Source organism: Anas acuta, chromosome 1 (assembly GCF_963932015.1).
Source record: "Anas acuta chromosome 1, bAnaAcu1.1, whole genome shotgun sequence".
Taxonomy (NCBI): Eukaryota; Metazoa; Chordata; class Aves; order Anseriformes; family Anatidae; genus Anas; species Anas acuta.
The window spans coordinates 145046735-145061357 of NC_088979.1; the positions used below are offsets into that span (position 1 = coordinate 145046735).

The window sequence follows — 14623 nt, forward strand, 5'->3', positions numbered from 1 at the left end:
TACAGCCTGGCCTGAATTTTTTTTTATAGATATACATAGTTATTAGCTATCTGTGTGCTATGTCTCCACTTTCTTCAAGGTGAGGAGAGTTGGAAGGTCACCTCACAGAGTTGTATCAAGATTTCTGTCAAAATATTGCTAGAAATTAGAGCTCGTTCTCATTTCTAGCTGAGCTAGATCTCTTATATACTACTCACTAATTTAATTTTTTTTACAGAACAAAAAAGAATTGAGAAATTCTTACTGAGCATCCTGTAAAGAGTCACAGAAGTAGGTTTTAGCACCTAAGGGTCAAAATGTTTGCATCAGTTTGAGATGAATTTGAACTTGTTTTAATCCCTTTCTTTTATATTTGCCATCTAGGTTCCAGCAAGATGCGGGGTGACGGTCCGAGACAGCCTAAAGAAAGCTCTGATGATGCGAGGTCTCATTCCAGAATGCTGTGCTGTTTACAGAATACAAGATGGGTATGGTTTGCGTGGTGGTTTTTACTCCTATAAATTTTTTCTTGAGGTTACCCGGCATGGCCAATTTTATCCAACATTATGGAAGTTGTTTTCAGAGTTTAGAATTATCTGATACTTCATGCTAAGACAACTTGTGCCTTGAGGACGTGTCTGAAAAGAATGGCAAACTCCTGTATTACACCTGTTCTTTTAGTGATTAAATCATTTTCCAGAGTAGTATGTCCTTAAAAGCTGTCAAAACTGTTCAAATTTGTGCTAACTGAACAAGTATCAAATAGGTTTCTTTAACTTTTTGATTTTATTTTACCCGATTATATGCAATATTAATTGAATGTAGAGTTCCTGCGAAAAAATTTACATTGAGTAAAAGTTTTTAAATTATCATACTGCACAAAATTAGCTTTCTCTTTGGAACTTTTGTGGAACACGTAGTTTCACAGACATTTTATTTGATCAGAAAAGTATATTTGTCTCCCCGGAATCAAGGAGTCAGCCACTATTGAAGGTGGTTGGGAAAGAAGTGCAATTCTTTCATGTCCTTTGTCCAGGGAAGAAGTGCTGTCCTTGGTGTGTGCTGAGCTTAGTGTCTTGCCTTTGAAGTTTCCTGTAGCGAGAGGCTGGGTAGCAAGCCTCCACAGTGCAGAGATCTACCTGATCTCACATCTTCAGCAGGAGACGTGCAAGGGCTTGTGTGCTGGTGCTAATGAGAGGCTTATTTGCACTTCAGAGAGAAGAAGCCAATTGGCTGGGACACTGACATTTCCTGGCTCACGGGAGAGGAGTTGCACGTGGAAGTCTTGGAGAATGTGCCACTCACGACACACAATTTTGTATGTACCACTTTTTATGAAATGCTGAGTTAGGGTTAAGCCGGCACTGTGCTTTCAAATTCAAATTAATGACTTTGAATAATATTTTGTATCTGTGGGATGTGGTGGGGGTTGCAAAAGCCTTTTTTAATCACAATAGCTTAGATTAATTATGTGTAATTGTAGTTTAAATAAATGATGTTAAAGGATACTTGATCCCCCTTTAAAACTTTCACACTTGGATGGAATATACCCTCTAAAATCTATAAATGTTGTGGTTTTAAATCAGCACTGCATTGCAGAGCTGTAATAATAATCTACTATTTTTGTATTGCTGTATCTATAAAATGTATTCTGGGCCTCCCTGCTGGCTCTGCAGCAGCAATTAACTAATGAACTAACTATTCCCAGAGCGGCGCTGACATCATCAGTGATGCTAGTGCACAAATATGTTTTGACCTGATAAGGCACAAAGTACATGGAAGCTGCTAAACAGAATCCATCTACCCTGTTCCAGCTCCACGCAAAATCCTGGAAATAATGTTTGTCACATTGAGAAGAAACACCTTTTATTTAAATAAATCAATGAATAAGCAAAACTCTATTTGCAAGCTTCTTAGGCTGTTTTACTCAAGTTAGTTTGACTGTGGCTAGTTAGATGGAAGTATAGTCGGCTTAACATTTTTGTGTATCCTTGTAAAATTTGCATTATTGCATGTAGTAATCCAACTAGAACATGTATTTTTATGCCAAGTATTGTTAAGTTTGAAAATGAAACTAAAGATTTTTCCCCTATAATATGGGGATACTGGATGTTCACCCTCTTGCGATTTTAAATTATTTTCAATAAGGAGCCACAGATACATGCCAGTTGTGTATTCCCAGTCCTGTGGGTGTTGGATAGAAATGTCATTTGGCTCCTGGAAAGATGAGATGAGATAATCTTTCAGCAGTTTTTGTTGTCACAGGTTGCATCCAAACTATGTTCTGAGTATTTGTCTCTAGCATAATGTGCTGTTTTGCTTCAGATTCGCTGCTGTTTTTTTGCTGCTAATGAAGTACTAATTCAAATAAGTAGTTGAAAGATAATTGTAATGCATGAAGGCTATTTCAAAAGATGACATTTTTTAATGAATCTGTTCAATATCTAAAACTGTAGCTCCAGCATCAAAAAATGTCTTAAGTGTATTTGTGGGAGGCGAAAGCAAATTAGCCTATCTTAGGCTTACAGGAGGACTTTAACTATGATTATTTTTTACAATTTAGGTACGAAAAACATTCTTCACGTTAGCATTCTGCGACTTCTGTCGAAAGCTGCTTTTCCAGGGATTCCGATGTCAGACATGTGGCTATAAATTTCACCAGCGCTGTAGTACAGAAGTGCCACTGATGTGTGTTAACTATGATCAACTTGAGTAAGTAATCACAGTTTGTTTTAAAGTTAAGCCTTTTATTAAGCTTACAGCTGTCAGTGATTTCTTATGTTAAATCTTCAGTTCAGGTAGTCAGAGAAGGTGCCTGAAAAAAATATAGGAGCTCAGCTGTTCTTCTGAGACTGCTTAATTCATATTCTGTCTGTGCGGGTTCAGACAACCAGTTCATATTTTTTTATTTTTTTGCTGGACTATGAAATGCTTTCTTTGAAGCATGAATAGGGTGGCTGAGCACTTGACTGCATGAGACAGACTCCTCATTGTTCACAGATGTAATTCTTAATCAAAACTGGTTCTCCATTATGTGATGGCTAGGGCCTTGTTTAAATGTTTAGATGTAGATCTCTCTTCAACCTGAAAAAATATTAAGAGACACTAGTTTAATATGGTCAAACTGCCGTTGGTTTTGAAAACAAATCCACTAATGAATAAGAAACATAAAAACATGCCTCAAATATTCATGTGTTCTTGAATTTAACTGTTGATTTGTGTAAGCCTCTGTAGGTTAAGAATCTGTAGTGCGTTTAATCAAACACACCATGGAGCAGTTTCAGCAGAGGCTATTAAGTCTCTTAAGTAGGCTTTTATATAAGGAATCACTTAAAATGCTAGTTTTTCCCTCGAGAATAAATTTAACTCTTGCTTACATCAGTATTTGTAGCAGTTGCCTTGGGCACCTTTAGAGGACGTGCTCAAGGCTTATGGATAACGGACTTTTATCCATTTGTCATTTGATTTTGGCCTTAAATCAGTGCAAACATTCAAATAAGTTCCTGTACTCAATGCATAGGTAATAGTTGTGTATTCTTGAGGAACCAGATGTTTAAAATTTCAAGTAAAAGTTTAAATGGTTATTTTCTGCAAAGGTATGTTTAAGGCATGATCTTTTGATCTCTTCTCAAGTAAATAATACTTCTAACAAATCTTACAGGTTAATGTGTTAGCATAGGCTTTATTTTAAAACTTATAATTTAATCAGTGCTGGGTTTGTGTGTGTGTGTGTTTTTTTTAGTCTGAGTGTTGTGAAACTTCTGGGTTTTGCACGAGTTAGGTTGTTTTTGTTTTGTTCTTGCCTCACAGTTTGCTGTTTGTCTCCAAGTTCTTTGAACATCACCCCATACCGCAGGAGGAGGCCTCCTTAGGAGAGACCACCCCAGCATCTGGATCGTACCCTTCAGTGCCCCCCTCAGATTCTGTTGGGTATGACCTTATTCCTGCTGTTTAATAACATAATATTTCAGTACTGTATGCTTAGAAACACTCAAAGTACTGCTTTGCAACCCTCTCTACATTTTTGTAATCTGGCTTGTCATGCAAATATATCCACATGTGCTTAACTTCAAAGGCATATATCAATAGTCGATCTAAGTTAAGCATGTGCGTGTCTCCAGAACTGGGGCTTTACCTGTTAAACTGATTTCTTCTTTATGGTAGTTCAGACCTGGTCTAAACTGGAAAGATTTTATACTTAAAGTCAAAGCAAACCACAGTTATCTCATCACAAATTCTTTTAGTTTGTGTTACCAAGATACGATGTATTTGCGTTGAAGTGACATAGTTCTGTTTCAGAGTAAGCCACACAGAATAAGTTTATTCACACTATAAGATTGGTGTGAATAGATGGCAATTCCAGGTTCATAATACTGCTTGAGGAACTTTTTCATTTACACATGGCTTTAGTGTCCTCCGGATGAGCTCTCTTCCTCCTATTTAGATGTTGGGATATACCAAGAACAGCTGTTGCCAATCCAGCTTTTGTAAAATTAGACTTCTTAAAAACTGACTGTGGCCTTCATCCCCTGTAATTCCAACAAAGATTCTGGATCTTTCTCTGTGAAGAGGTAATGAATCATGTTTAGGTTATGTTCACACTAAGAGATCAGACAACCAACACTAGATAGCAGAACAAATCTCCAGGAAAGAATACCTCAAGGATGTGCATCAAAACCAAGTATCCTGATGCAAATTTGTTAAAACACCAATGATAAAAGCCTTCAGGAAAATGCTCCTAGGACATGTGCATACTGTGTGGAGATGAACTGAATTGGGCAGAGGATATCTCGGAATCTTGAGTGTTGTGTCCAGACTAAAGAGCACAGCAGGAAGCTACACTGGCACTTCTGGACTTTGATTGGAAGAAAAATTCCCTGAACAACCAAGATTATTTATGAGAGACCAAATATGTTACCTCTCAGGAAACAGACTGACAGTGCTGCAGAGGGAACTTTGTTTGGTAAGTACAAAGACAATATTCTTACTGGTTTTAATTTGTGCGGTTTGAGCCAAGTTTTGGAAGTGCCTCTTCCAGGTAAGGGATATCGCCTTCATGTGCTGTAGATGTTAGTGCAGCAGATTGTGGACAAGCCTGCTGCTGTGGCCTTGTAAGCTAAGCAGGCTCTGGTGTCATCATGATAGAGCTGAAATTAAAACCAAGCCAGAATTATTAGTCTGAGAGGAAGCTTGTTCATAACAAATGTGTTAAACACCTGTGAAGGCCAAAAGGCACTATATCCCTGATCCTAATATGTTTTATATATTAAATTTTACTACTTCTCAGTTGCCTCTGCCTTCACAATCATGACTTGTTACCAGTTCATTAGGACACAACAGGATGAATTATATTAATTGATACACATAGTAGTGCTTTAGGCGATCTTAGTTTTGTGAAATGAATACTGAAAGGAAAAACTATGAGACAAAAGCTACTTGATGCCTTAAGGTTTATAATGTTATTTTTATACATGTGAAGTTAAATATACTTGCCAGCTGGGGTTAAAGAGCGTTTTCTAAATGTTGCATCCATAAATAGTTGTGGTTGCAGGAGCTGTAAGAGGTTTCTAGCTTTCTACCGTTTTGCTTTTTTCCCTTGCTGTATGCTTCATTTGTTAAATAAGTGAACAAAAAGGCATGCAGCATGCCTTCAGAGGTCTGTTTATTTTGAAAACGTTTTATGATTATGAGCTGGCGTTAATAAGTAGTATGCATGTTACAAAGTTATGCAGTTTTTCCCGAACGTCTGTGCTGGTACTGTTTCCTTTCCAGAAGCAGCTCGGACAGTATTGTATGAACTTACAGCACTGCCTATATATTTCTCCAGTTATTCTTTTGCTTTTCTTTAATAGTACTTCTCTGCTTTTTCAAGACATAATTGTGAAAATACTAATTTATCTGGTTATTTGTTCTTTAAGAGTTGAAAAAAAAAATGCCGTCCTTCTCTATGAAGTCAAGTATTTAGACATGGTTTTGTTAAAGGGTATTGCTACAATATGGGGCAGCAGCCCAACTGGAATCAAAAAGCCTGACATTTCAGGTTATTTTGACTGAGAAGAGAGTAAAGGAATAAAGTTATTTAGCGTTGGGCAGTGGGGGGTGAAAATATGAAAAACTAGTGCTTTACTGTTACTAGCTAATAACTACTCCTTTAATTTCTCTGTTCTCCTAGCATCTTGCATGGCACAGCCCACACAGGAAGGACTGTTACTAATTCTTTGGTAAACCTGAGGAAAGAGGAGGCAAACATCCTTCATCTTGAGCTATGTGAAGGGATGCCAGCTGCAGACAAAGTGTCCAAAGAAAGGAAGAGTTTGTGTTGCAAGACAAGCTCAAGAGCAAAGGCGTGTATAATATGCTAAGAAATGGTCAAGGGATCAAATGAAGTTGCAAAGAGAATGGAAGAGAACATTGGACATGGTGCAAAATCTGATAAACATGCTGGAAAACTTTGTTGCACTTTGCACACCTGTAACATCCTAAAGAAATCCAGTCCGGTAGCCTTTCATTCTGTCAACTGTAAGCTACAGGCAGTTCGTCCAGGTGTTCCACCCTAAGTGAAGCACACGTGGTCTTGGTTTGCACCTTCCTGAACCCCTTATTAAAATGTGTCCGGCTTTCACATTAGCTCTCAGTTCCAGTTTAGTTCTCTCAGTTTGCAGCATCATGTTGTGCAAAAGTAGACAGTTGTAGTGTGGACTTATCTGGAAAGAATTATTTAAGTGTAGGTCTCCCTACTAGTAGTCATTTGTAATAAAATTGAAGTACACAAACTCTATATAATAACACTGTATGCATTTTGTTGCACTATTATAAAATTTCTGCATCTGTGCTTGTAAAACATGAGTACCACATTTCTCTGACCACACTTCACTGCATCTTACAGATATATGAAAGATTGAGAGATCACATGACAGATTAGCTCTTTAGAATATTACAGAGTTGTATTTTTCTGCTTCCATCTATTCTCTCAGATATTGGGCAAAACTCAGCAAACTCATGAGGCAGATATCATGTCAGGGTGAGCACCCTCTGGAATGGGGAGGGTGGTGGAATAGGGTCAGACTTGAGTAGCACGGAGACAGATTGAACTTGATAAAAGCTGGAAGCCTCTGCTTTGCTTGAGGTAGGATACTGCTAGCAAGCAATTAGTAACATCTTGGCTTATTAAAAAACAACATTTCATGCTTGATCTTCTACATATGAGGAAGGAAGAGGGACTGTCTGGTGCACCATTCTTGGAAGCTTGCCAGCCCGTGCCTTAGAGCAGGCTCTAACCTATGATTAAACACCTCTGCTTTCCTTTCTGTCTTCCAAATGTTCACTGATCGTTCTGCCTCAGCTGAAGACATTTAAATGTCTAGAAAAGGTTCTAAATAGCTGATGAAACAAAGACGCATTCTTACAAGGATGCATTTAGTGCTACAACACCCTTTTAAATCTACTTGTTTTATAGCATAAAACAACGCTGAACTTTTTTCCTAAAATTTCTGGGACCAGACCTTTTCCAAGCCATTGCATACAAATGTTAGCAGATTTCTTATGATATCCACTTTGGTATGACATCTTGATGAGCAGAAAAGGCTTGGTATCAGCATCCTAAGACAATTCCAATTTTGTACAAAAAGTGGGGGAAACATATTGTTCCCCAAAACTTTGTTTGCAAAAACATGGCAGTAAACTGAGAGCTGATTTGGAGGAGTAATGACAGCCACAGGGGTCCTCTCGATAGCCCCTTACATACGAAGCTGTCAGAAGTTTTACAAAAACATTGCAAAGCTCTCATCCGTGCCAAAAAGACAAGTATGAATGCGTACTATTGTGATAATCCTATTTTACACCTACAAACTGACGTGCAGGAAAATATTTACCATGGTATAAAAAAATGCACTAATCCGTATGAAGTTGTGAGCGCTGAATCCTATGGTGCTTTTGGGTAGACTAGTTGCTAGTGCAACTGAAGTAGCATTTTATCCCAGATCCTTCACAGTTCTTAGAAACTGAAAATGGAAGTGCACTGTGCTCCTCAGTAACAGTAGGAGTAAAAAACAAAGCCAATTGTACTATGGTGTAAATGCAGAGGTAAAAAAAAAAAAAAAAAAGCTGTGGTAGTCTGATATGGTTTGTGATAGATTCTGATGAGTATGCAGTCTACCAGGTGAACAGGGTGCTGAGCTAACTGAGATACACTTTTACTCTTAAGTGGCATATACACTATAACTTCTAACTGTCTGAATGTGAACTTTCTGTTTAGGTCTTTGCCTAACTACAGCAAGACAAAAATTCAGACAAAAATCTTGCAGCCAAGCAAACCTCTTGAGAAAAATCTTTCCTGAGTAGACCAGCTCTTAACTCACGAATACGACTTTTCATATATTTGAAGGAAATTGATCATTTATATTATTTTTTTCATATTTGTAAAGCACACTATAGCCTGTAGTTATATTATTGCAAGTTCTAAGATATAGTGGGGATACTGTATGTGTTTACTATAAAATTGTTATATATGAAGTAGTGTGTGGGCATTTTTGAGTTACCATCCGTTTTCCAGTGGACCTAGTTTTGTAGAGTAGTAGGTATGTGGACACACTGGCATTTGCTATGGTTGACAATATGTAAAACAACTACACCTATCCACAGTTCATTTAGTTATCTTAGTTATTGCCTAGGTTAGGTAATTTAGGCTTGCTTCTGTCTCCTGACAAAACCTCCTTCTCTTTTCATAAAAACGGAGGGAACAATGTGCTTATCCCAAATCCCCAGTCTAAGCAAATAGCATGTTCTGTTATACCACCAAGAAAGGTTATAATTTATTTTCTAAAAAATGTAGATTTGACAACTCTATCAGCTTGTTGCCTGGGAAGCTGAGAATCTTTTGGTAAAGGGATGCCCACACTTAGGAGGCTGGAAGAAAGTGTGGTACAACCTCTAGTATGTCAGAACACTGGCTTTATCATTTCTAGAAGCTCTCTTCTAGCGTGGAGGTTGCCTGCCAACCACTTACAAAGTCCACAGGAGCAACAGATACTGAGAGCCTTGAATTTAAACTTCTTCTCTAAGCTGCAGCCTGCCTACATGTATGCCACAGTAAACAGTTCTTGGCAGCCGCTGTGCTCTGGTCCTTTTTTTTTTCTCTTCTTTGTTTTGGCAATTTCTTTGCTGGCACTTACTCCTCCAGCATAGCCTGCAGATCTAGTTTTGGAACTTGCCCAGAACAGACAGCGTCGCCCTCTTCCAAATGATGAGAGCTGGTCCTTCTTGCTCCGCTGTCCCTTCCATCTTCATGGAGCAGATGAAATTTCAGAATATTCTATGAATGGGCCTCTAATATCTAAGGATTGCTCCGTGCTTTCTGATGATGTGGTTTCTGTAGAGCAGATGCAGATTGAGATGCAGGCTTTGCTGCACACAAGCAGAGGCTGCCGGTAATCTCTCCTGAGCTTGTGATCCCAGTAGGCCACCCTGGCTAGTAAACCCCTTGTGTCTTTCTCTCTGCTTTTCAAGCAAAGTTCACATTTAGCAAAAATAGCCCACCTTTTGGTGAGTGTCCCAAGAATACCAACAAACAAAATCCTGCAGGTGTAGATAGAAAACGTGAATAACTGCTTATGAGATCTCTATCTCTAGATTCTTTGGTGTCTAAAACCCAGAGATCCTCCCAATAAGTTTAGTAAAAAAAGAGTCTTTGTCAAGCTGTAGGTCTTCTTTTCATAAAGATCTGAACTGTCCCCACAATTCCATGAGCAGAAAGATCTATTCATGTTGTTTTTAAAACACGATATGGCATAGCACAGTATCTGTGCTAGCTACATGAAAGGCGTGATGACCCATGACCAGAAATACAAGAGTATTTGCAGATTCCCTTAGTAGATGACTCAAAAGAGGGTATAATCAAAACAATATCTCTGCAGTTGGGTTTTCTCTCCCTCAGCTTACTCACAGTCACAGAAACTAATTGCTTCTGTTAAGCTGTGTGGCAGAGCTTAAATGCTGTCTCCTGGTCATCCCTAATGCAATGAACTGCTGTTTGTTGTTACGCATTTCCCTTGATTTCATTATTTTGAGGAACCCACAGGAAGTTTGAGCAGGAGTTAGCTGTCCCAATAGTGGCAGTATTAGCCTGATATTTTTTTTTTTACTTTTCTGAAGTCTTTCTGTGCACCGTCAGACTCACTTGCCTTGACATTAAAATGCAGTATCTTGGAATGTCAGCCACATGCTGTGCATGCCTCTGCAGTGTCCCATCTCCTGATGTGGGTTCTAGTTGCATCATTTTCTTACAAAATACTCAAGAGTTCCAAACTTCCTCATCTGCAATAGAAATAATTTTACCTAGCTGTGCTTCTGAGCTTCTTCAGAAATGCTGGGCTATTGAAGACACTTTGTTGCTTCCCGTTGTCTTCCCAATATTCGTATTCTGTCATATGACAATAGGTAATCACATTTTTTTAAATGATTTAAAAAAAAAAAAAAACACTACATATTCTTCCTTCTCCCCTCTATTTCCTGTTCCCCAGACATAATTTAGGTATTTTATTGTAAGACTTACTACACCATTATTGGAATTCATTGGCAAGTGCCGTGTGTGCCCATTCTTGATCGTGAGACTTGGCCAGGAAGGAAAAGACAGCAGATACCTAGGGTACTGGTAGCACTGAGTCTCCTTTAAAGCAGACCCATTTCCAAATAAACATCAGAGATGCTATTGAACGCTAACATTTACCCAAAAGGTCTTTGGAGAGACCAAGGAGCATTTACTTACAGGAGACAGCACCAGGACCTGTTGCTGCTGTGGGCTGTTGTATGGTTTATTTCTGAAGCTTCTCCCAGTGGGCATTGCCTTTGTGGGCATGGTAACTCATGAGTAATTTAATAGCTGGAGGACTGTCCTCCTCTGCTAGGAGTTGTGTTTTCTGTAAGTTCTAAAACCTTGTTGTCAGCTAGCAAGTGTATTTTAAACATAACATTTTCTTACACTTTTAAACATTTTTAAATATAAGTTTGTTGTTGTTTGTTTTGTTTTGTTTCTTTTAAACTCAGAATGCGACAAGTATTTCTCATTGAACTTCTTATATCCATTAAATTGAATCATTATACCTAACAGCGACTGACCTTGACTTGAGTGAGAGAGAAATGCCTGTTCATTGTACTTTACCAAAATAGCAGGATAACCAAATGAGTGACATCCTGCTTTCTAACAAACAAAAACCCAAGGGTGTAATGCTTTGTTTTTTAAAAATTTGATTCATGTCACTGTAAATTAAAGATTTTTATCTACATTGACTGGCAGCAATTGTATTTCTTCAGAAAACTTGTCTGTATATTCTGAACGCTTACCTTTAAAGTCAGATCTGTTGCATTGTGTTACTGTAGCAGAGTAAATAATGTTTGAAATGTTGCACTATTCAAAGGTATTTCCTAAAAGGTGGGGTAAAAAGGTGATATATTTATTTTTAATATCAATAATTCGTATTACTTTGGCCATAGTGTTACTCATGGTGGGTGACCACTATTTAATCTTCAGTCTTTCTTCATTGCACAATAATCCCTTCCATACAATTTTTTTGTGACATTTTTGACTGTTATGTTGATGTGAGGTGTTAAGCATTTATAGTTCTTACTAGGTGGCCATTAAAAAGAGCATATTGCATTAACTCTGAAGTGCAGAAACTGCACAACACGTCAATATCTTCAGTGCATGTTGAACTACCTGAACTGTTTCAGATCAGAATTTAATATTACTAGTTAAATATGGCATGTTAGGGTTTGTTTTGTGTGTGTGGTTTTTTTTTTAAACTCAGAAAACTTCATGGCCACGTAATTAGGTAGTTTCTGCAGCAGAGAGTTGTTGCAATTGATCCTAGGGGAGTAGAGATCATTCATTATAAATTGTTTTTATGCAGGCCTTTAGACCAGCTGTTTTTTATGTATGTATTATTATAGTTGAAAAGGATTTACCACACCCACTATGCAGTATTTGAAGCCATTTGTAGACCTAAATCCTCTTTTTCCTTGACTTTGTTTCTCAGACCATCAATTCTCCCTAGTCCTTCTCCTTCAAAATCCATTCCAATCCCACAGCCCTTCCGACCAGCAGATGAAGACCATCGGAATCAGTTTGGGCAACGCGACCGATCCTCTTCAGCTCCCAATGTTCACATCAATACAATCGAGCCAGTCAATATTGATGTAAGTATTAATAACATTTCAATCAGAAACAGCAGATTTGATGTTTCCCTTATGAATATCAGGGTGTTAAATTTATCATTGTGTACACGAGGACTATAGCTCTAGTTTAATCCTTGGTCATCTGTCAGAATCTTCATAATTCCCAGGAAAGAAGTGGTTGCTATTGTGAGCTGTATAAATACAGATAACCCGTTCTCGACAAGCAGAAGCTGCATTTTGACAGTTCAAAGAAGTATTTTACCACAAACCACTACTCTTTTTTTTTTTTTTTTTTTAGTTGTAAGGCTTATACTGCTAGCTGTACCACGCCATTAAGAGTATAAAAGTCAGCAACCACTCTTGCAAACTATTATATGAATTAAGCGTACTTATTTATGTGCAGGATAGGTTTTGGTTGGTTGGTTGGTTGGTTTTGTTTGTTTTTTTTGTGTGTGTGGGTTGGTTTTTTTTTTAGTGTTTGCAATTGAAGTGATGTTCCTGGCATTGAATGAAATCAAATTATTGCAGTTATCTGAGTTCAGATTTACTGAGTGTTGCTTAGGATTTCATGAGCCCAGTATATAGCCCTGTATTCTGGGCTCCTGTATTCTAAGTATTCTCTTGGAGTGTTCAGAAACTGCTACACTTAACTTGTTTTCCATTTTTTTGAAAATGTTGGATGCTGAATTGTAATAATAATAATAGTTGGTATTAAGAGTAAGACTAACTAGGATCTTTCAAAATGTTGGTCACAACATCCTCTTTCTAATTTTGCTAGTGTATACAGCTCATATTTTACCTTTGAGTCCAGTGTTTAGAAATTAATTATTTGTCAGGTGATCAGTCTTGAAGTCTGCATGGGCGTCAAGGCACAAAATCTGTTTTGCATGAGAGCTGAGCAGAAGATGGAAAGTTACCTGAGTTTTAAGAAAGTGGCTTAAAATTGCTACGTGATAATATGGCAGTGGTGCAGCTGAGAGGCAGGACCAGTATCTTCAGCAGCAGTGCAAATGTATAAAAGAATAAACTAATTGTGTAATCATTAAAAAATGGTTTGATGGTGCAAATGAACTTATGGAGGGAAGCTAGTAAAATTTTCTTGTGTTAAGAACATCATTAGTGTAGGTTCCATATGGTTTGGATATGCCATAAAAGGTCCTCTCAGTTAACAGTGGATTACAAGTGAAGGAAATCTTTCACAGTCAGTCATTTCTGAAAAGAGCAGAGTGCATCTGGGTATGCAAACGAGGTGCCTCGTTATGGGACAAGAACTAAGCAGAACTCATTTGACTGACTTACCTCAGTACAGGAAATTGATGTCCCAGCTTCTGATAAGACAGTTCAGACAATTTTGTCGCAAACACTGTAACCAGAATGCTTGGTTCAATATTTCTTTGTGCATTTTGGATAACTGCATGTTTAAATCAATATTTTCATGTCAGCATCTATTTTCGGTGCTGTGCATTTCAGTTTACTACTGGGAGATGCTTTTTTAAAGTAAATCATTTTTAAAAGTTTAATGGTTGTTATAAATAGTTCTTCAGAGTCACTGCTGTTAGTAAGCCAGGTTAGGAAACAAAATCTATTTCATGGCCAGCATATAAAGTCAAGGATTCTCAGTTTGATCGCTCTCAACTGATTCCAGAATATAAATGTGATAATACTTAAATACAATTACTTTTTTTTTTTTAATTTATAGGACTTGATTAGAGACCAGGGTGTACGAGGAGAGGGAGGTAAGTAGTGTTTAAACTAGCTAGAGTGCTATATTACACAGTTGCTGTCCTTTCCCTTTGTTGTACTTCCTTCTATAAAACACAGGCACAAATGAGAATATGACTAGAATAAAAAATGAATTTGCATTTGCTTGTCCATGACCTTAGTATTTGTCTGACAAAGGTTTGAGTCATTTGCCAGTCATTCTGGGAGTGGGGGAGACGGAAGGAGAAAAAGTTTTGAAGTGTTACCTAGTTTTTTAGTTTTAAAATTATCTTGCACTCTCATTTTCACACACACACACAGACACACACAGACACACACACACACACACACTAATTCACTCACATGGCTGCACACAGATATGCTACAACTTCCAAACCCTCTCTCAAAGATTTTTATACCTGTTGTTAACCTTTTCACCCATGGAAACAACAGTCTTTGAAGACCATCAGCACGGTAGATGGACTTTCCATACAAACTGCTGCATCCTAAAGCAGCATGAAGTGCTCCGGTTCTTCTCCCCCTCTACCCCTGCTGAAGATGCTGCTTTGCTGTACTGCATGCCTGTGCTAATCTCAGAACCAAGTTGTTAGGACCTTAAGTTAAAGCCAGGTCTCTGTTTCCTTTAGTAACACCCAGCCACGATTGACAATTAGGCCAGAAAATAGATTTATTTTTCTTGAAATGTTACACATGGGCCCATTAAGTCACTTTTCTCACTGGCTGTCAAGGTCCTGAGAGGGCTTCTTACGTGCCA

The 14623-nt window shown here is 38.0% G+C and overlaps 1 protein-coding gene across 1 annotated transcript in view; it reads left to right on the forward strand.

Moving 5' to 3' along the window:
* Nucleotides 1-14623, forward strand: part of BRAF (B-Raf proto-oncogene, serine/threonine kinase) — an 80213-nt gene that overhangs the window by 38560 nt on the left and 27030 nt on the right. Inside the window, exons 4-9 of the mRNA XM_068663055.1 lie at nt 364-467; nt 1195-1297; nt 2543-2691; nt 3790-3909; nt 12009-12168; nt 13847-13883. Of these exons, the coding sequence (XP_068519156.1) occupies nt 364-467; nt 1195-1297; nt 2543-2691; nt 3790-3909; nt 12009-12168; nt 13847-13883 (673 nt within the window). The remainder of the gene's footprint in view (nt 1-363; nt 468-1194; nt 1298-2542; nt 2692-3789; nt 3910-12008; nt 12169-13846; nt 13884-14623) is intronic.